Source organism: Cyprinus carpio, chromosome A12 (genome assembly GCF_018340385.1).
Source record: "Cyprinus carpio isolate SPL01 chromosome A12, ASM1834038v1, whole genome shotgun sequence".
NCBI lineage: Eukaryota > Metazoa > Chordata > Actinopteri > Cypriniformes > Cyprinidae > Cyprinus > Cyprinus carpio.
Genome location: NC_056583.1, coordinates 14,309,522 through 14,324,674, shown reverse-complemented (window position 1 = coordinate 14,324,674; position 15,153 = coordinate 14,309,522). Strand labels below are relative to the sequence as shown.

General features: G+C 37.5%; 1 protein-coding gene across 3 annotated transcripts in view; it reads left to right on the top strand.

Annotated features, from left to right (window-relative positions):
• The window catches only part of LOC109099452 (zinc finger E-box-binding homeobox 1-like), a 59,454-nt gene that overhangs the window by 2,465 nt on the left and 41,836 nt on the right, over positions 1-15,153 (top strand). The window contains exon 2 of one of the 3 annotated variants that reach the window (XM_042767726.1): positions 15,118-15,150. The exons of the other annotated variants lie outside the window; for them this stretch is intronic. Coding sequence (XP_042623660.1) covers positions 15,118-15,150 — 33 coding nt within the window. The remainder of the gene's footprint in view (positions 1-15,117; positions 15,151-15,153) is intronic. 3 annotated transcript variants of the gene reach the window in all.

Below are 15,153 nucleotides of genomic sequence, written 5' to 3'. Positions count from 1 at the left end.
ATCATTTTAATCTTAATCATATAAACCATTTTTGCGCACAATCATTTAAGTTTGTTCTTCTGTGAACGCACGAAGGCGCTTTATGCATCCTGGCCGTTTATTATGTGAAGTCAAGGGCTGACCTCGAAGCGCACCCGCAGAGTATCAGCGCTCCCGGTGCGCGATGAACGCTCCCTGGCTGTGCGCGTCCCTGCGTCATTAACATACGCCCTCCCCCTCCGCGCCCCCGTGAGGAGTGTTGATCAGACCGTGTATAATTGAAATGTGGCCGCCTGAGTGCTTTACCGTTTGGTGGAGGCCAACAGTAAATGTTCAGTGGAGGCAAACTGTCTTCTAGATGGATTCACCTTGTGTACCTTCACTTGAATTACCATAATCAAGAGGAATGGAATGTTTTTAATTAATGTTTTGAATCAGTCACAGAAGGCTTGTACAACTATAAACTTATTGTAAAGTTGTGATATGAACAATACTGAACTGTTTGTTCATTCTTCGTTATTTTTCATTCAGCTCTTAATTATAATTCACACAACCTTCACTGACTTAAAAATCAAACATAATTAAAATCTCATCCCTTAGGTCTTCTATGAAGTTGCTTGATTGTGGCTCTTATCAGAAGGCCTAATTATTGGCAACATTGCTGTCCTGATGAAACACACATGGAGACATGTTGCAGCAATGAGACTAATGGTTACACATACACATAAATATATAAACTTTAAAATGCAAAAGTAGCTGTGTTTAGAAACATTAATAATTATCAAGCACTTTCTTTTCTCTGTCATGTTGGAAGGCTATGGGTGACCCCAATTTGGTAACTCAGGTATTAAAAATTCAAAAAGTTCCCAGTCAGCATTCATAAGAAAATATCAAGTCGACAGTCTGTGAAAGTAGAAAGATTATAATAGCTCATTAAGGCAACATTAATTGTTTGAGAGTTGTAAAAAATATTTTTATTTTTTGATGCTTTTAACTGGTCATATGACTTCCAGTAAATATGGCAATACCTATACCATTCTACCAAAATTATTATTTTTTTTTTTTGTCATCAATACAATGTTGTTGACTCTCTTTTATAAGTCAAACTGCAGTAATGTACATTCATTTGGAACATTTGCAAAGGTTACAGTGGTTTCTACACAGGGGCTGAGGGGGGAGGTGAATTTTTTTTCCTGGTGCTGAAGCTCTTAGACACTTTGAGCATGTGACAGCCGCACTTCACCATCAGGTGAAAAATCTGTGACGTGCCTGTTGCTTTGACTAAAGGTAGAGTGTTAACCTCGGGATGAGCTGTTGGGCAGGTGAAGAATGTTTTACAAGCTAGAGAATTCATTAGTTTTTTCTGACTTTTTACCCTATAGACTTGACTGAATGGCCCACCCTGAAAACAAAATGTGCTAAATTCTATAGAGCTACAGAAAAATGTAGATTTTCACTCACAATTGTGTAAATCTGTAGTAAAATCTGCAAACTTGAGGCTCAGGGAACAACCCACAGATTTGGACTCTCCGTCTTGGATTGGAATGCTAAATAATCAACAGTTTTTCAGAGTATTTAAAGCTGTCTCAGGTGAAGTTATCTGCAGAATGCGCGGAAGGTGAACTGTGTGTAAACATCTTGAAAGCTGTGTGGCTGTGCAGTACAGCCCTAATCAGTCTTATTTAAAAACACACCTTGCTTATATCACCAACAGCTCCAAAGGCCGACAAGAGAGCATCTCAAGTATGTCACTTCTGAACATACGTATTCCCAAAACGCAACAATTCTTGGAACTCAATAGAGCTAAGAAGATGATTGAAATGTTTCCAAGTGTGTCTTTTTTTTTCACCTTTTCGCGTGGGACTTGTTCTAACGATGTTCCCAGCCACTTGGGGTTCTTGTGGCACATAACATGAAGGCGATCGAGGCTCAAGCTGTAAACATGAAGGTGCTAATAGTCCGCAATACGACAGGTGTTGTTCACAGGCCAGCTCTCCTTCTGTCCCTTCCTCCTTTGGCTCTCTCCGAGAGTACTGGAGGGCAATTTGAAACCTCCCAGTTTGGGAATAGAGGAATGTGGCTGACCGGTATTAGCATGGCTAAGAAAATAAACATGGCAGCGGCTGTTAGGCGTGCTGTGCTTTGTAGTGGCTTTCTAAAATGGAGGTTACGTTTCAAAAGAACTTTAGCAAGGCTGTATTTTTATTCCGAGACATTTTAGGGGAAGGATTTACACCTCTGAAATGAGCAGAACCCGCAATGTTTTACCCGACTGCGTTGGGTACAAATACACCCAATGAATGATGAGAAATATTTAGCTTGTTTACTGTCATTACCTTTGGAGAACTATGGCCTACGTCAGGCTACTGCCAGCTCTGTGATAAAATGGGTGTAGCGGAATTTATTTGGCTGATAAACTTTAATTACTGTGCTGGGCTATTTCCACACCCTGTACCAGACTTTCTAAAGCAATGAACACACATGCTTGTTTTTCTCTTACTCATGAACATTAACTTGATGTTTTATAGTTAGGAAATTGTGCAGTATTTTTTGAATGCATTTGTTTTTCTGTAGGTATATGTGAGTTAGGAGAAGCGCTTTGCTGCGGGATATGCTATAGGGCATTTTAAAAGCCATCTGCTAACATTTAGGGTCACTGGTGCGCAAGGTTCAGCCGAGGAGGAAATTTTCATTTATCCATCCTGCTTTCGTTGACTTCCTCCAAAAGTCCAACTGAAATGCACTCTCCTCTCTTCTCCGTCCTTCTCCTCTCCTCTTTTGACCCTTTCTCTAAGACACAGTAGCAGGGTGATGTTTAGTGACCTCTGCCATGGGCGCCCATGCATTGCCTCAAGTATGACTTCACTTTCCCCCCCTGTGCCATTGTGAGGCGTCCAGCGTAACAAATTGGCTGTGTGTTAAAGCCCCCAACACACACACACACACACACTCTGTGAATAGATCTCTAGGTAACAAAGCTCAGAAGCAGCCCTTGTTTTTTTTCGTCTTACCCCCCCATTCCCTTTCAGTTTGCCCCCCGTGTGGAGGTCACATGGGGGAGGGATTTGTTGAAGATGGGGGTCAGTGTTTTGGAGGCCTGCTGAGGTGACAGTGAAGGACTGTTGTAAACTGGCAAGATAGCTCCTCTTTTCTCCCTTCCTGTGCTTTGCATAACAAACATGGATTCCTTGTCAAGGGCCGGTGTGTGAATGTGTGTTGTGTGTGTTTAAACATGTGAAAAACACTGTATGTGACTGAGGACTTTGTAGACAGAGCGTGGTGGTGCATTTCTATTTGATTGAGGTCCAGTTTGTGTTTTCTTTCATTGTACACATTTGTTCGCTTCTCTTTAGAAGGGTCAGAGAAGGAAATTGGCCCTTTTGTTTTGTTGATTAGGTGAATGAAAAGGAGAGAAAGGGAAATGGGACTCAATTATAGGCAATAGTGATAGCCACTCAGGCCTTAATACTACATACAACATGAGACCCCATGCACGTGCAATAGAGACTAACTCTAATCTTCAAAAATTTGTTGTTGGTAAGATTTTTTTTTAGAAAGAAATGCTCTCCAAGGCTGCATTAATTTGCTCAAAAATACAGTAATATTGTGAAGTATTATTATAAAAATGTAAAATAACTATTTCTGTTTTAATATATTTTAAAATATAATTTATTCCTGTGATTGCAATGCTGAATTTCTCCAATTGCTCAAATAAGCAATTCAGTGTCAGGCTCCGATTCTACAATAAATTGAAAGTTTAAAAGAACAGCATTTAATTGAAATAGAAAACTTTGGTAAAAATTATTAATGTTTACAAAACGTCACTGTCACTTTTAATCAAATCAATGTGCCCTTGCTGATTAAAAGTATTTATTTATTAAAATAAAATACAATAAAATCAAAGTCTTTAACGGTACTGTATTTCTGAGTGAAACTGAATTTTAAATAGGAAAATAAATGCTATTTTTAAACTTTTTGAGAGTTTTATAAAAAGAACTAAAAAGTTTTTTTCTTTATAATAATGTGCACTGGTGAATTATTTTCCAAATCACTATGGATATTTATAGTAAATAGTGTGAATTTTAGCTTCGTTTTGTCTTTAAGAAGGCATCATAATCACAAAATCATCCTTCATCCTCTAAGAAACGAGATCCATACACGGTTCATTTCAGGTGCTGCCTAATTCCTGTAGCCCTGTCCAAATTTGGCTCTCAGCAAACAGCCCTCCAAACATCTCTGTGCTTTTACAAACGGGGATTAATGATCAGCCCGGTCACTGGTCCCACGGAAGGAGAGGAAGCATTACTCCTAAAGAAAAACCTTCTCTTTATTTCTGTCTCCTTCATCTCTCCCTTGTTTTCATTCTCCTCAGAAGGGCCCAGGTTTCATGAACCCCCTTTTTAGCCTGCACGGTTGTACTTTATTGGTTGGTTTGTGTGTGTATTTGTGTGTGTGCGCATGCTTAAGTGAGCTATTGTGTTTTAAAGCTTCAGCGAGGGGGAGAAAAGGGGTTTTGCTACCTATGCAGCGGGCCACTATCGGGCATAGAGGGGCTTAGCGGCAGAAGAAAAGGACTATTGAAAGAGTGCAGAGAGGGAGGGAACACTCTTTCTCCCGCTGCCTGTGGGAAACTACTGCCCATGCGGAGACACTCATTTGCATATGACCCATTCTCCTCCGAGAGGAAGATGAGATGTGGAGGAATCCTTGTCTCGCTGCATGTCAGTGTGTAGGTGGAGCGTAGTCGCTTGTGATGGAGGAACAAGTGTTAGAGCGAATGAGTGTCAGCAGCGCTGGTCCGTGGACTTAAATATCCTAAAGGTGTCTGGATGGTGAGGAGAGACACTTACACACTAGTGGTCAAAATCACATCTTAGTAACACTTAAAGACACAAATACACATCTATCTAACATGTCTAAGTTCAAATCATAGACCACTTTATATATGTAATTATTATATAATTATAACACTATTATATATATACTACCCCTGACCCTGCACCTAAAAAGAAGCTTTTTTGTAGAATAAAAAAAAGAAGTCAGGAATACACAATACATATGTACTACATTGTTTTTATTCAAATTATCATATTGATATAGGATATTTAATTGTGCATGCTCATTCACACTCTAATAATTTAATAAAACTGTTGAATGTAAACTTAAGCAAATCTAATTGTAAATATATTTTTCATTTTGGACAGTATGCTGTTTTGATGCTTTTTTCATTTGTAGTATTTATTTTAAATTTAATTTTCAATTAAAAAAAAAATTAAAAAATATAATTGTTTTATTATTTTAATTGATTTAATTAATATCATATTTAGACAATTTATACATTTTGTATGATATATTTTTTAATTTAATTAAAAAAGGAATTCACTTTTAATTTGTAATTTATCTGCCATAACATAAATATAGTATTAGGGTGCTTTCACACCTGCCTCATTTAGTTCGGTTGAATCGTACCAGAGTTCGTTTCCCCCTTTGGTGCGGTTCGTTTGGGCAGGTGTGAAAGCAGCAATCGCACTCGGGTGCGCACCAAAGGCGGACCAAACAAGCGTACCGAGACCTGATTGAAGAGGTGGTCTCGGTACGCTTTCAAACGAACTCTGGAGCGGTTCGTTTGTGGAGAGAACGTGATCCGACCTCGAACAGACCCAACTGCAAAAAGTACTGATCATTTTTGGACTAAACCAGCTGCCGTAGTCAGCTGCGCTGTGCATTATGAGATGAGGAAGTGTTTGTTGACAGTTTGCACTTTGGCATGGCAGCTCGTGGATTAATGCACGCCTCCGCTTGAAGTTACGAGCGATGTCTGCTCGCCGTTTGCAGTGCATTAGAACGTTGTTTTCAAGCCGCATCCGTGCTTCATTATAGAAATGTATTGTTTGCATATTGTCGTGTATACAAACAATGTAATAGATTATGGCCCGGGCAAAACCAGCCCGCGCAGTCGTTTCTCCATAGCTGTGTTGTCTCCGTGTTGTTTGCTGGCTTTTCCTCTTATGTTAGAATTTTCCCGCACGTAAATTCTGACCAATCGAAAAGCAGTTTAGTAAATACGTCATGGCCAATGAGTGATGTGGATGTTGTCATGTGACTGCATTTTGGTTCATTTCAACTGGTTCGGACCAAAGCAATCAGTGTGGTGTGAAAAGGAACCAAAAAAGCTGAAAAATGCTACAATGTATAATTGTTTGCCCTTGGTTCGGACCAAATTAAGCGAACTAGAGATGTGAAAGCACCCTTAGTATCCATAATTTTATGCCATAATTTTATTATCTGTGCATTCCTAAAATGTACCTTTTATAAACCATATTATATATTTATTTACCTTATTTATCAAACGGTATTCTCAAAGGGCAACTTGTTCATTTAGATCGTTTCTGCAGATAATTTTGTCTTCAAAGTATAGTAAAGTAACCTACACACTAACAACACTTACAGCTCAGCCATGGAATAGCAACAGCCAGTTAGGATCATTCACAAGTATTGAGCTGTCTGGACCCAGCAGCACACATTCCACAATGAGTGGGTGTGTGTATGTGTGTGTGTTTCCTATCAGTCTTATTTTTCTGAAGTATGTCACTGTGTTGTGTTGACCTCATCTAATAGATTATGTATGAAATAGATTCTCTGGAGATAAACACTTCTCCGCAGATCTCATATGAACAGGTGTGTGATGTGTATGACCTCATCTAATACAATTATCTATCCCAACGTGTGTGTGTGTGTGTGTGTGCAGGCATGGTGGGAAGGTCGCTGCCACATCGCACAGGAAATTAAGACTTCACTCCCCTTCTTCACTCCTCTACTCTTTGGGGATATTATATTTGTGTGTACACCTGTCCAAAAGACTCTGATCAGAGCCTGACAGCTTAAGTGGCGTGCAAGTCTACGAGTTTGTGTCTATGCACCTGTTAGGGTTTCTTCAGTGCACCTGAGAATATGAGTTGTCGTAATTGGCTTCTGTGGGGGGTAATTTTGTGCATCTGTTGTGCTGATACGTTTATTGTTTTTAATAATATGACTTGGGACATCTCTTAAAGACTAGGATAGTCACTGGCGTCTCTTCGTCTCTCTCTCTCTTTCATACATCTCCTGGCCTTATACCAAAAGTTTGTGTTTAACTGTTTACACAATATAGGCCCATACTGGACTTTTCCTGGACACTGTTTTCAGTAGATTGTGGTGTAATCTAGTAGTTAAAGATCTGGGCTTGTTACCAAAATGTTGCAAGCTCAAATCCCAGAGGAACGATCCATGAATGAACACCATTGAGCTCTGGAGCGAGCCACTTAACCTTAGGTTTTTCCAGGAGGATTGTTCCTGTAACTGAAGGTGCAATTACAGCGGTTACTAAAGTTTTTGATGCCAAGGAGGACCCCTAAACATGATGATCCCTCTTGTTTCACCTCACTAAAACATAAATGCAGCGATATATTTTCATGAATGGACTCTTTAAACATTTCTGGGGTTCTTAGAAGCAGAAGTTGTCATAGTTGGGTAAACGTCTACAGTGGTGAATGGAAATTACAACAAAAAATTTATTGACAAATGTTTTTGCTTTACATTTTCACCAATTGCAAAAAAAAAAAAAAAAAATCAATGATAAAGTTTCTATGACTTTCTATGAGTTTCTGTGACTTTCCAAAAGAGGAAAGTCATAGAAGAACAATTTATTTATTTTTTATAAAAAATGTTATACATGTTATGAGGCAAATAATAATAATAATAATAATTGTCTCAAAAAAAAATTTCTCTTTCACACTAAAAAAAAAAAAATTTAAAAAATTACACTTAAAAAATTATAATAATTCATTCACTTACTTATTATTCACAGAGTAAAACTGAGATGAACTTTTCTTAAAATAGTTTACAGAGCCGTTTAGACTGTCACAGAGACAGGTATGATATCTGTCAGATTACAGGGATTGAAAAAACAACAACTTTATTTTAGTGTAATTTTGTTTTTTTCCATTCAGTAATAAATAAACACATAAAAACATAAGAAAAAAAAAAACTCTTATCACCGCCTAGAGTGCTTTTCTTATCTTTTTATCCCCAACCTCTGCTAAAAATGAAATGCTGTATTTTTCCAGCTTCACACTCACATCCAATCCCCATTTTGCATCCATAATAGGCAACAACCTGCAATATCTCTTGATTGATCCACGAGGCACGGCAGTCTCTTCTGCACAGAAACAGCTCCTAAAGAGCATCAACACACCTTCAGCCGTCACTATTCCTTTTTCAACATTTGCAGCCCTGTTGCATCAGAAAGCGAAATTACAGCTAGAAGTAATGCATCCTCATTTAATGCTTTCAGCCCTTATCGCATCAAAACAATGCTAAGAAGATAATGATGAATATGCCGTATACTTTTATCAGCTCGTAGGCTCATGCGGCCTTAAGAATACAGCTCTTATGCTGGCGAGCAGCTGCTCTGATAAGGTGATCTATCAAAGTGATGTATGAAATGTCAGGGATGCTGGGAGGCAGCGTGAGATCTCTGTTCTCTGAGGTTCTGAGGAGCTCTGCAAGGGTTTGATGCGTTATGATTTGAGGGGGTACTTGTAATGCGTCTCTATCCACAGCCCCCTGGAGTGTGTGTGTGTGTGTGTGTGTGTGTGTGTCCTTGTCCATCTGAACTCCCTGGAGAAGTGATTGTATAAGTAGGATGTTAGGTCCTACTATGAGTGAGTGTATTAGTCACATTGTGAAAGGCTTTCCGCTACAGCAACTGTCAAGACTGGTAAACATCTAGAAAGATGCGATGGGGGAAAAAGCGTAGCCTTTGCAAAAAAGAGCTGAATTGGCCAAATATACGCCGATAGAAATGTATAACTAGTAGTGGTTTGTATTTTATTAATGTGACATATTACAGCCTCTCATACATAAAGTACAATAAAACAGGATGCTGTCACCTCTATTAAAATGTTTCTTAGGGGTCTATCTGATCTTTTAGTGAGTGTTAAACATGCCAGTGTGTGTGTGTTGGCAGAAAGGCTTGTCATGTGATGATAAATATGTTTAAGCGGTGTTTAGTAAACTGTTTGTTTCTGCTCTCCAGCTCCATATGTTTGCCTCAGGTCCCCACAGGTTTCCTCTGATGTCATCTGTCCATGTGCTAAATGGCATCCTGGGAATTTCTCACCTCCTCTAGTATTAATTATCCTGGGGTCCCGTGCGAGGCTGAGGGGATGTCAAAACCACCCTAATGTGAACCAGATTGGTTCTACGCTCTCTCTGTTCAGGACATCTTTTAAGCGGTGATTGTTCACCTCTGCTGGTGCTGTCAGACTCCCCCACCCCTCCTCTGTCCATCTGCACCTGGCACCTGATGGTATCAGAGCCTCCCACCACATGTTACAGCCAATCACAGCGCAAGGAGTGGTATCCCTCCTGTATTTGCAGTACATATTATTTGGCCTTGCCAAGTTTACCTGATAGTTACCTGATACTGAAATGGGGTTAGAGCAAATAAATGTCTTGTGTAAATAGTCTTGCTTTGGGCCTTGATCTGAGTGGTGGTTTATTTCTTGGCTTTCTAAACAGTTAAACTGAAATGATGTTTGCAACCTATATTGTGTGATTTCATCCATCAGGAATTGATTGGATTGAGGCAGAGCAGTTTATTGCATTTTGTTTATAAGCATTTTTAATTTGGAATAACATAATAATCGTGCATAGTAAGTGTGCATTCAGATAGTAAAGAAGGTCAATTTTGATTTCCTGTTGATTTTAAGGATGATCTCAGAAGTGTTTTTGGTCAGTTTTAGTGGATTTGAATTCATCTAGGAAATGCTACAGCATTCAGATGCCAATGTGTTTTTCTTGTTCATTGTGTGTGTTGGCTGTGCTGGCGATGATGCTCTCTGTCCAAACTGGCAGATTAAAGTCCACCTGTCCTGATTCAGGTGTTTGCAGTCAAAACAAACGCTGACCTTGCCATGTTCACCTGTGAGCTGTGTTTACCTGGTTACAACACTGACAAGAAGTGATGACTGAACTTGGGTCCAAATATCGGCAACAAATAGGAAAGTTACTCGGTGTATTTTTCTATATTTGCACTACACATGAAGCACATGTTTATCTATGTTTCCATTTTAGCATTTGATTTTAATTTATTATTATTATTATTATTATTATTATTATTAGTTTGAGTAACACTTTACAATATGGTTCAATTCATTCATTCATTAGGTATCATGAACTAATGAGTAGAACTTTTACAGCATTTATTCATTTGGCTAATACCTACATTTTTAACATTTAAAGTTGCATAAATAAACTTCACTGAATGATTTATGAATTAATAATCAACAAAAGATTAAAAAAAGGTTAATCAATGCAGTAAACCATGTTATTTCATTGTTAGATCATAATAACTAATGCATTCATTAATGTCAGTAAATGTAACCTTATTGTCAAATGTTTCCTAGTTTCATTGTTTTCTAATACTCTTGCGCCCAGCTATATATTTTATACTTAAAAACTCCTGGGGTTCACTAAACATTTTCAGCACACTTTCATAATGTGTTTGAAAGCGTTGTTAGACCTTTTTGTTCTCACAATGCTTTCACAGTTCTTCTGCAAGTCCCAGCTTCCCTGAACAAATCCACTACACTTTTTCAATGTCCTTTAATGTTCCCGGCCTCCCTTAACACTTAAATAACATAATCACAGTGCTTTCACAACATTTTCCCTGCTCTTACAGAGTATGGCAGCTGCCGCTCGGCTCCCCGTCCAACTACAGCAGGTGCTGCAGGCTCACAGGAATTCCGCTACACGTCTCATAAATAACACCTGACAGAGCGAGAGAGGAGACATGGTACCTTTGATGATGTGGAGTGAAAGACTTCAGCAGACATGGATTCTGAATTACTTTTCTTTTAAAAAAAACAGGGTAAAGAAACAGGTCAGTGAGGCAGAGGAAAGGAACGAGACTGTAAAAATTGCACAAGTGGAATGATGCATAAAAAGAATTTAAAAAAAAGATAATACAGGACATTGGCTGTGTCCAAAACTGTAGGCAGCTGTCCTGCTGTCCAGTTGGCCAACGACTACACAGCAGTGTTTTGTATGAAGGCACCTCCTAAGCAAACTGCTTTTAAAAAAGCTTCCAAGTCGTATTGTCGTGTCCAATGATAGAGGTAGAGGTAGCTTAGCAGCACATATTTAATGATTAAAATACTTATTTCTCACAAGAATTGAATCAGAAGTTGTCAAAAAAAATAAAAAAAAAAAAAAAATAAATAAATATAATAGTTTCTTTCTATATATATATATATATATATATATATATATATATATATATATATATATATATATATATATATATATATATATATATATATATATATATATATTTATGAATTATATTGCTTCTTTCAAGCCAAACCGCTCACACATAACTGTGGGATATCATAGGCAGTGCTATATCATATGCATGTACAGTACTTTTCAGGGTACGAGATGGTTGCATTTGCAACCAAAAATATTAATATGTGAGTGATATTTTTGCTGAGATGTTTTGAATTAAAAATTTGCATGTAAAGCCTTTTCCAAGGATGTGTGCAAGACATATGACAACATTTATAGGATGCATTGAGGAGAAACCCAGACTACACTCAATGGCCAAGTGATACTGACATAGTTATGGTCTATGATATTGGCAGAGATTTTGTGTAATAAACTGTGTATAGTTCTCAAGTCGGAAAAGACATTTAGTTCCCACTTTAAGTGAACCTTAGTTCCCAGGACATTTACAAGATAGATTAAAATGCTGATAAGACGCGTGACAGTATGACTTAAATGTTAAAGTGTTAAAATAAATAAATAAAAAAAAAATTAGAAATAAATAAAACATGTTTATTCTGTGGGATTTAAAAAAATTATTTGGCACCTAGTTTGGTTTCTTATAGTATCCAATGGCTCCTTAAGTGATTTTTTTTTGTCTGGAGCTCTGGTTTTCAATTTATCAAGTGCCGTATGTGTATTTATGAGCTCACAAGATCAGTGAGAAACAGAAGGACACAGTGGGCTCACCTTAAGACTGCATACAATGATTGAAAAAAACATAAAATTGATCTGCCAATTTTATGTTTTATCATGTGTCCATTTTTCTTGCTCCTTTAAATCAAGCTTTTAAGCTTTTTTTAACTGAAAGCATGGAGGTCATTTAATTTTTTTTAATAAAAGGCAAATGGATGTGTTTGGTTAATGGATGCAGAGGAGAACATGAAAGAGTGCTTGTGAATTCAAATCAAATAGCAGGGAGGGCATTGTCCTGTTCTCTAGGAGTTTATAATTCCATAAAAGAAAACCAGGCGACTGTGTTAATTGCGCTGTTAAAAGCTGCTAACATCATCAGGAATGACATTGAATGAGTGTCTCAAAAAGTAGCGGGATAATAATTAAGAAGTGCACATTAATCAGGTTAGATTGGGCATGAATATACATGTGTAAAGTGATTAATTGAATCATTACTGCGGTCCTCTACCCCAATTTTGCTTTCCTCAGAGGTTATTTACAAAAGGTTGTGGTTACTGATGCTTGGACGTGGCATATTTTTAGCTAAATGAATCTTTTCATCAATCTGTCTGTAAACTCATCCTTCACTGATGGTACCAGCTGGAATCGCACTCTGATGGGAATCTTCACTTCTTTTTTATGAAAGCTAGTGATAGTGATTGAATAGTGATTGATAGAAATAAGGAATCAACCATGCATGTAGATGCACATATTGTGAAATATTATTACAAGTTTAAATAAATGTTTTCTATTTTAATGTATTTTAAAATATAATTTATCATTGTGAGGGCAAAGCTGAATTTTCAGCAGCCATTACTCCAATCACAAGATCCTTCAGAAATCATTCTAATATGCTGATTTAGTGCTCAAGATAGAGATTTTTTTAACAATACAAAAGTCTTTGCTGTCATTTTTCATCAATTTTCTACATCCTTACAGAAAGAAAATATTAATTTCTTGGGGGAAAAAAATTAAATAAAATCTTTATGAGCCCAGACATTTGAATGATAGTGTATCTTAATATTTATGTAATTTAAACATATAACAAATTAATATTTAAATTAAATAAACAAATTAATATTTATTATATATTATACACTGTATTTACTTTTACTATGACATTTTATATTTTTATTTTATAGAAAGTACAATGCCACATGAAACTTCTGTGGATGTTTCTGAGTGATGCAAACAAATCATCAAACTGACTGATTCAGATGGACACAACTCTTTTTGGCATTTTAATAAGATTTAAATCTGGGACACTATTAAAATAGCCTTGTTTAGCTCTCTCAAGTTCACAGGTCCTGGACTAAAACAGTGTTAAATATACTGAAAATATATGTTGTACGTTCCATCCCTAGGATCCAAACACAGCCTTTAGGCGACAAGTCTGGTCCTACTTTGAGTGACCTCCATCTAGGCCAATGCAAACAAAACCAGGAAGAGACAAAGACAGATTTCTTACCCAGGATGCACAGTACCTAGGTCCTGCCCACTCACAACAAAACAAAGTAACAAAAAACAAAACAAACAAGGAAGTGCGTGTAACTTTAGGAGAAATGTGTGATTGCTGCAGACGTGACAGTGGATTTAGACTTTCAACACTGCCGAAGTTCAATTATGATTTCAATATTAATAGAATCAGACTGTCTCTCTCACAAACACAAGTGTTGAAACGATCCCATCACACACTGGATCTCTGTTTCATCCAATTCCTCTCACTAATACCAAAGTCTAGCAAAACTGCTTTTGAGGCAACACTGTGTGCATGCCAACGAGCCTCTGTCTCCTTTTGTGCTGTTTTCACTGACTGGCCTTATTCACGCGCTGGGATAAATAAGCCTCATTCATGACCGCTGAAAGCCTCAGTCTGCCCTCGCTGGCACAGACGGCCCCACTGCATGTTTCTGCCTGGCATCCGCTCGCCTAAGTGGGCACTGCCAGCCCAGCTCACCGTCCTGCCATCCTGATTGTGCTAAGACAATCAGTAAGTGAGAAATCATAAAACTTGCATTAAGATAAGCTATCAATGCCCACCTCAGCTCATTTTTAGAAATATAGATCTAGAAATATAATTGTAATGTACCCTCTCAGAAAAAGGTACTGTCACCGGGGCAAAATATACTAATTTGTATTATTGTATTATTTTTAAAGTACTAATATGTACCTTTAAGGTACAATTATGTACAATTTAATGTTAAATAAAGCAATAAGCCCCAAGAAGCCGTGGTTTACAGTGAATTTATAACAGCTAAGGGGGCGTTGTTAGGCATGACGCGAAGCAAATTTAGCTGTTATAAATTCACAGTAAACCATGGCTTCACGGGGCTTATTGCTTTTATAAAATGGTTATTCCATGCAGGTAGTAAAACAAAGCAAATAAAGTGTAACACCGGATGCGAGCGGTACGGCGCGGCACGACAAAATGCTATAGAACTCATTATAATTAGTGATGCTGTCTACACTGGATGTGTTACGGCGCGACAAATCCCGACAGAAAACTGCTGCTGCATTCTATTTATGAAGTGCTGACACAAATTTCAAAATGATTTTGAACAGTAGCTTTGTCACGTCCATGTAGACAGACTTGAATTACTGCGACAATTGTCGCGTCCGGTGTAGACACGGTGTAATGATATAAATAAAAACAGTATTCTTCCACCAAAAAATGTAGTTCCTCAGAAACAGTTGTGGTTCCAACAAAGTGGTTGCAAAGCAACACACAGAAGTAAAAAAAGGTGTATGTTTGTAGTGTAATTTACAACAGCTTCGAACGTGGCTCAACCAATCAGAATCAAGGACCAGAACTATCCATTTTAAAATAAGGTACAAAGATAAACCTTTTAGCTTTTGTACCTTAGGGTACTGCCTCAGTGACAGTGTATTAAAGTGATCATTCACCCAAAAATAAAAATTCTGTTATTTACTCACCCTCCAAATGATTTTTTTTTCTAATGCGAAAAAAAATAAAAATAAAAAATCTGATGTTTTGAAGAATTTTACAACTGATTTGTTTGTATAATTAAAGTAAATAGGTTCCAAAACAACAATGTATTGGACAAAAAAATTCTAAATATATTCTTTTGTGTTCCACAGAAGAAAGAAATTCAGGTTTGGAACAACATGATGGTG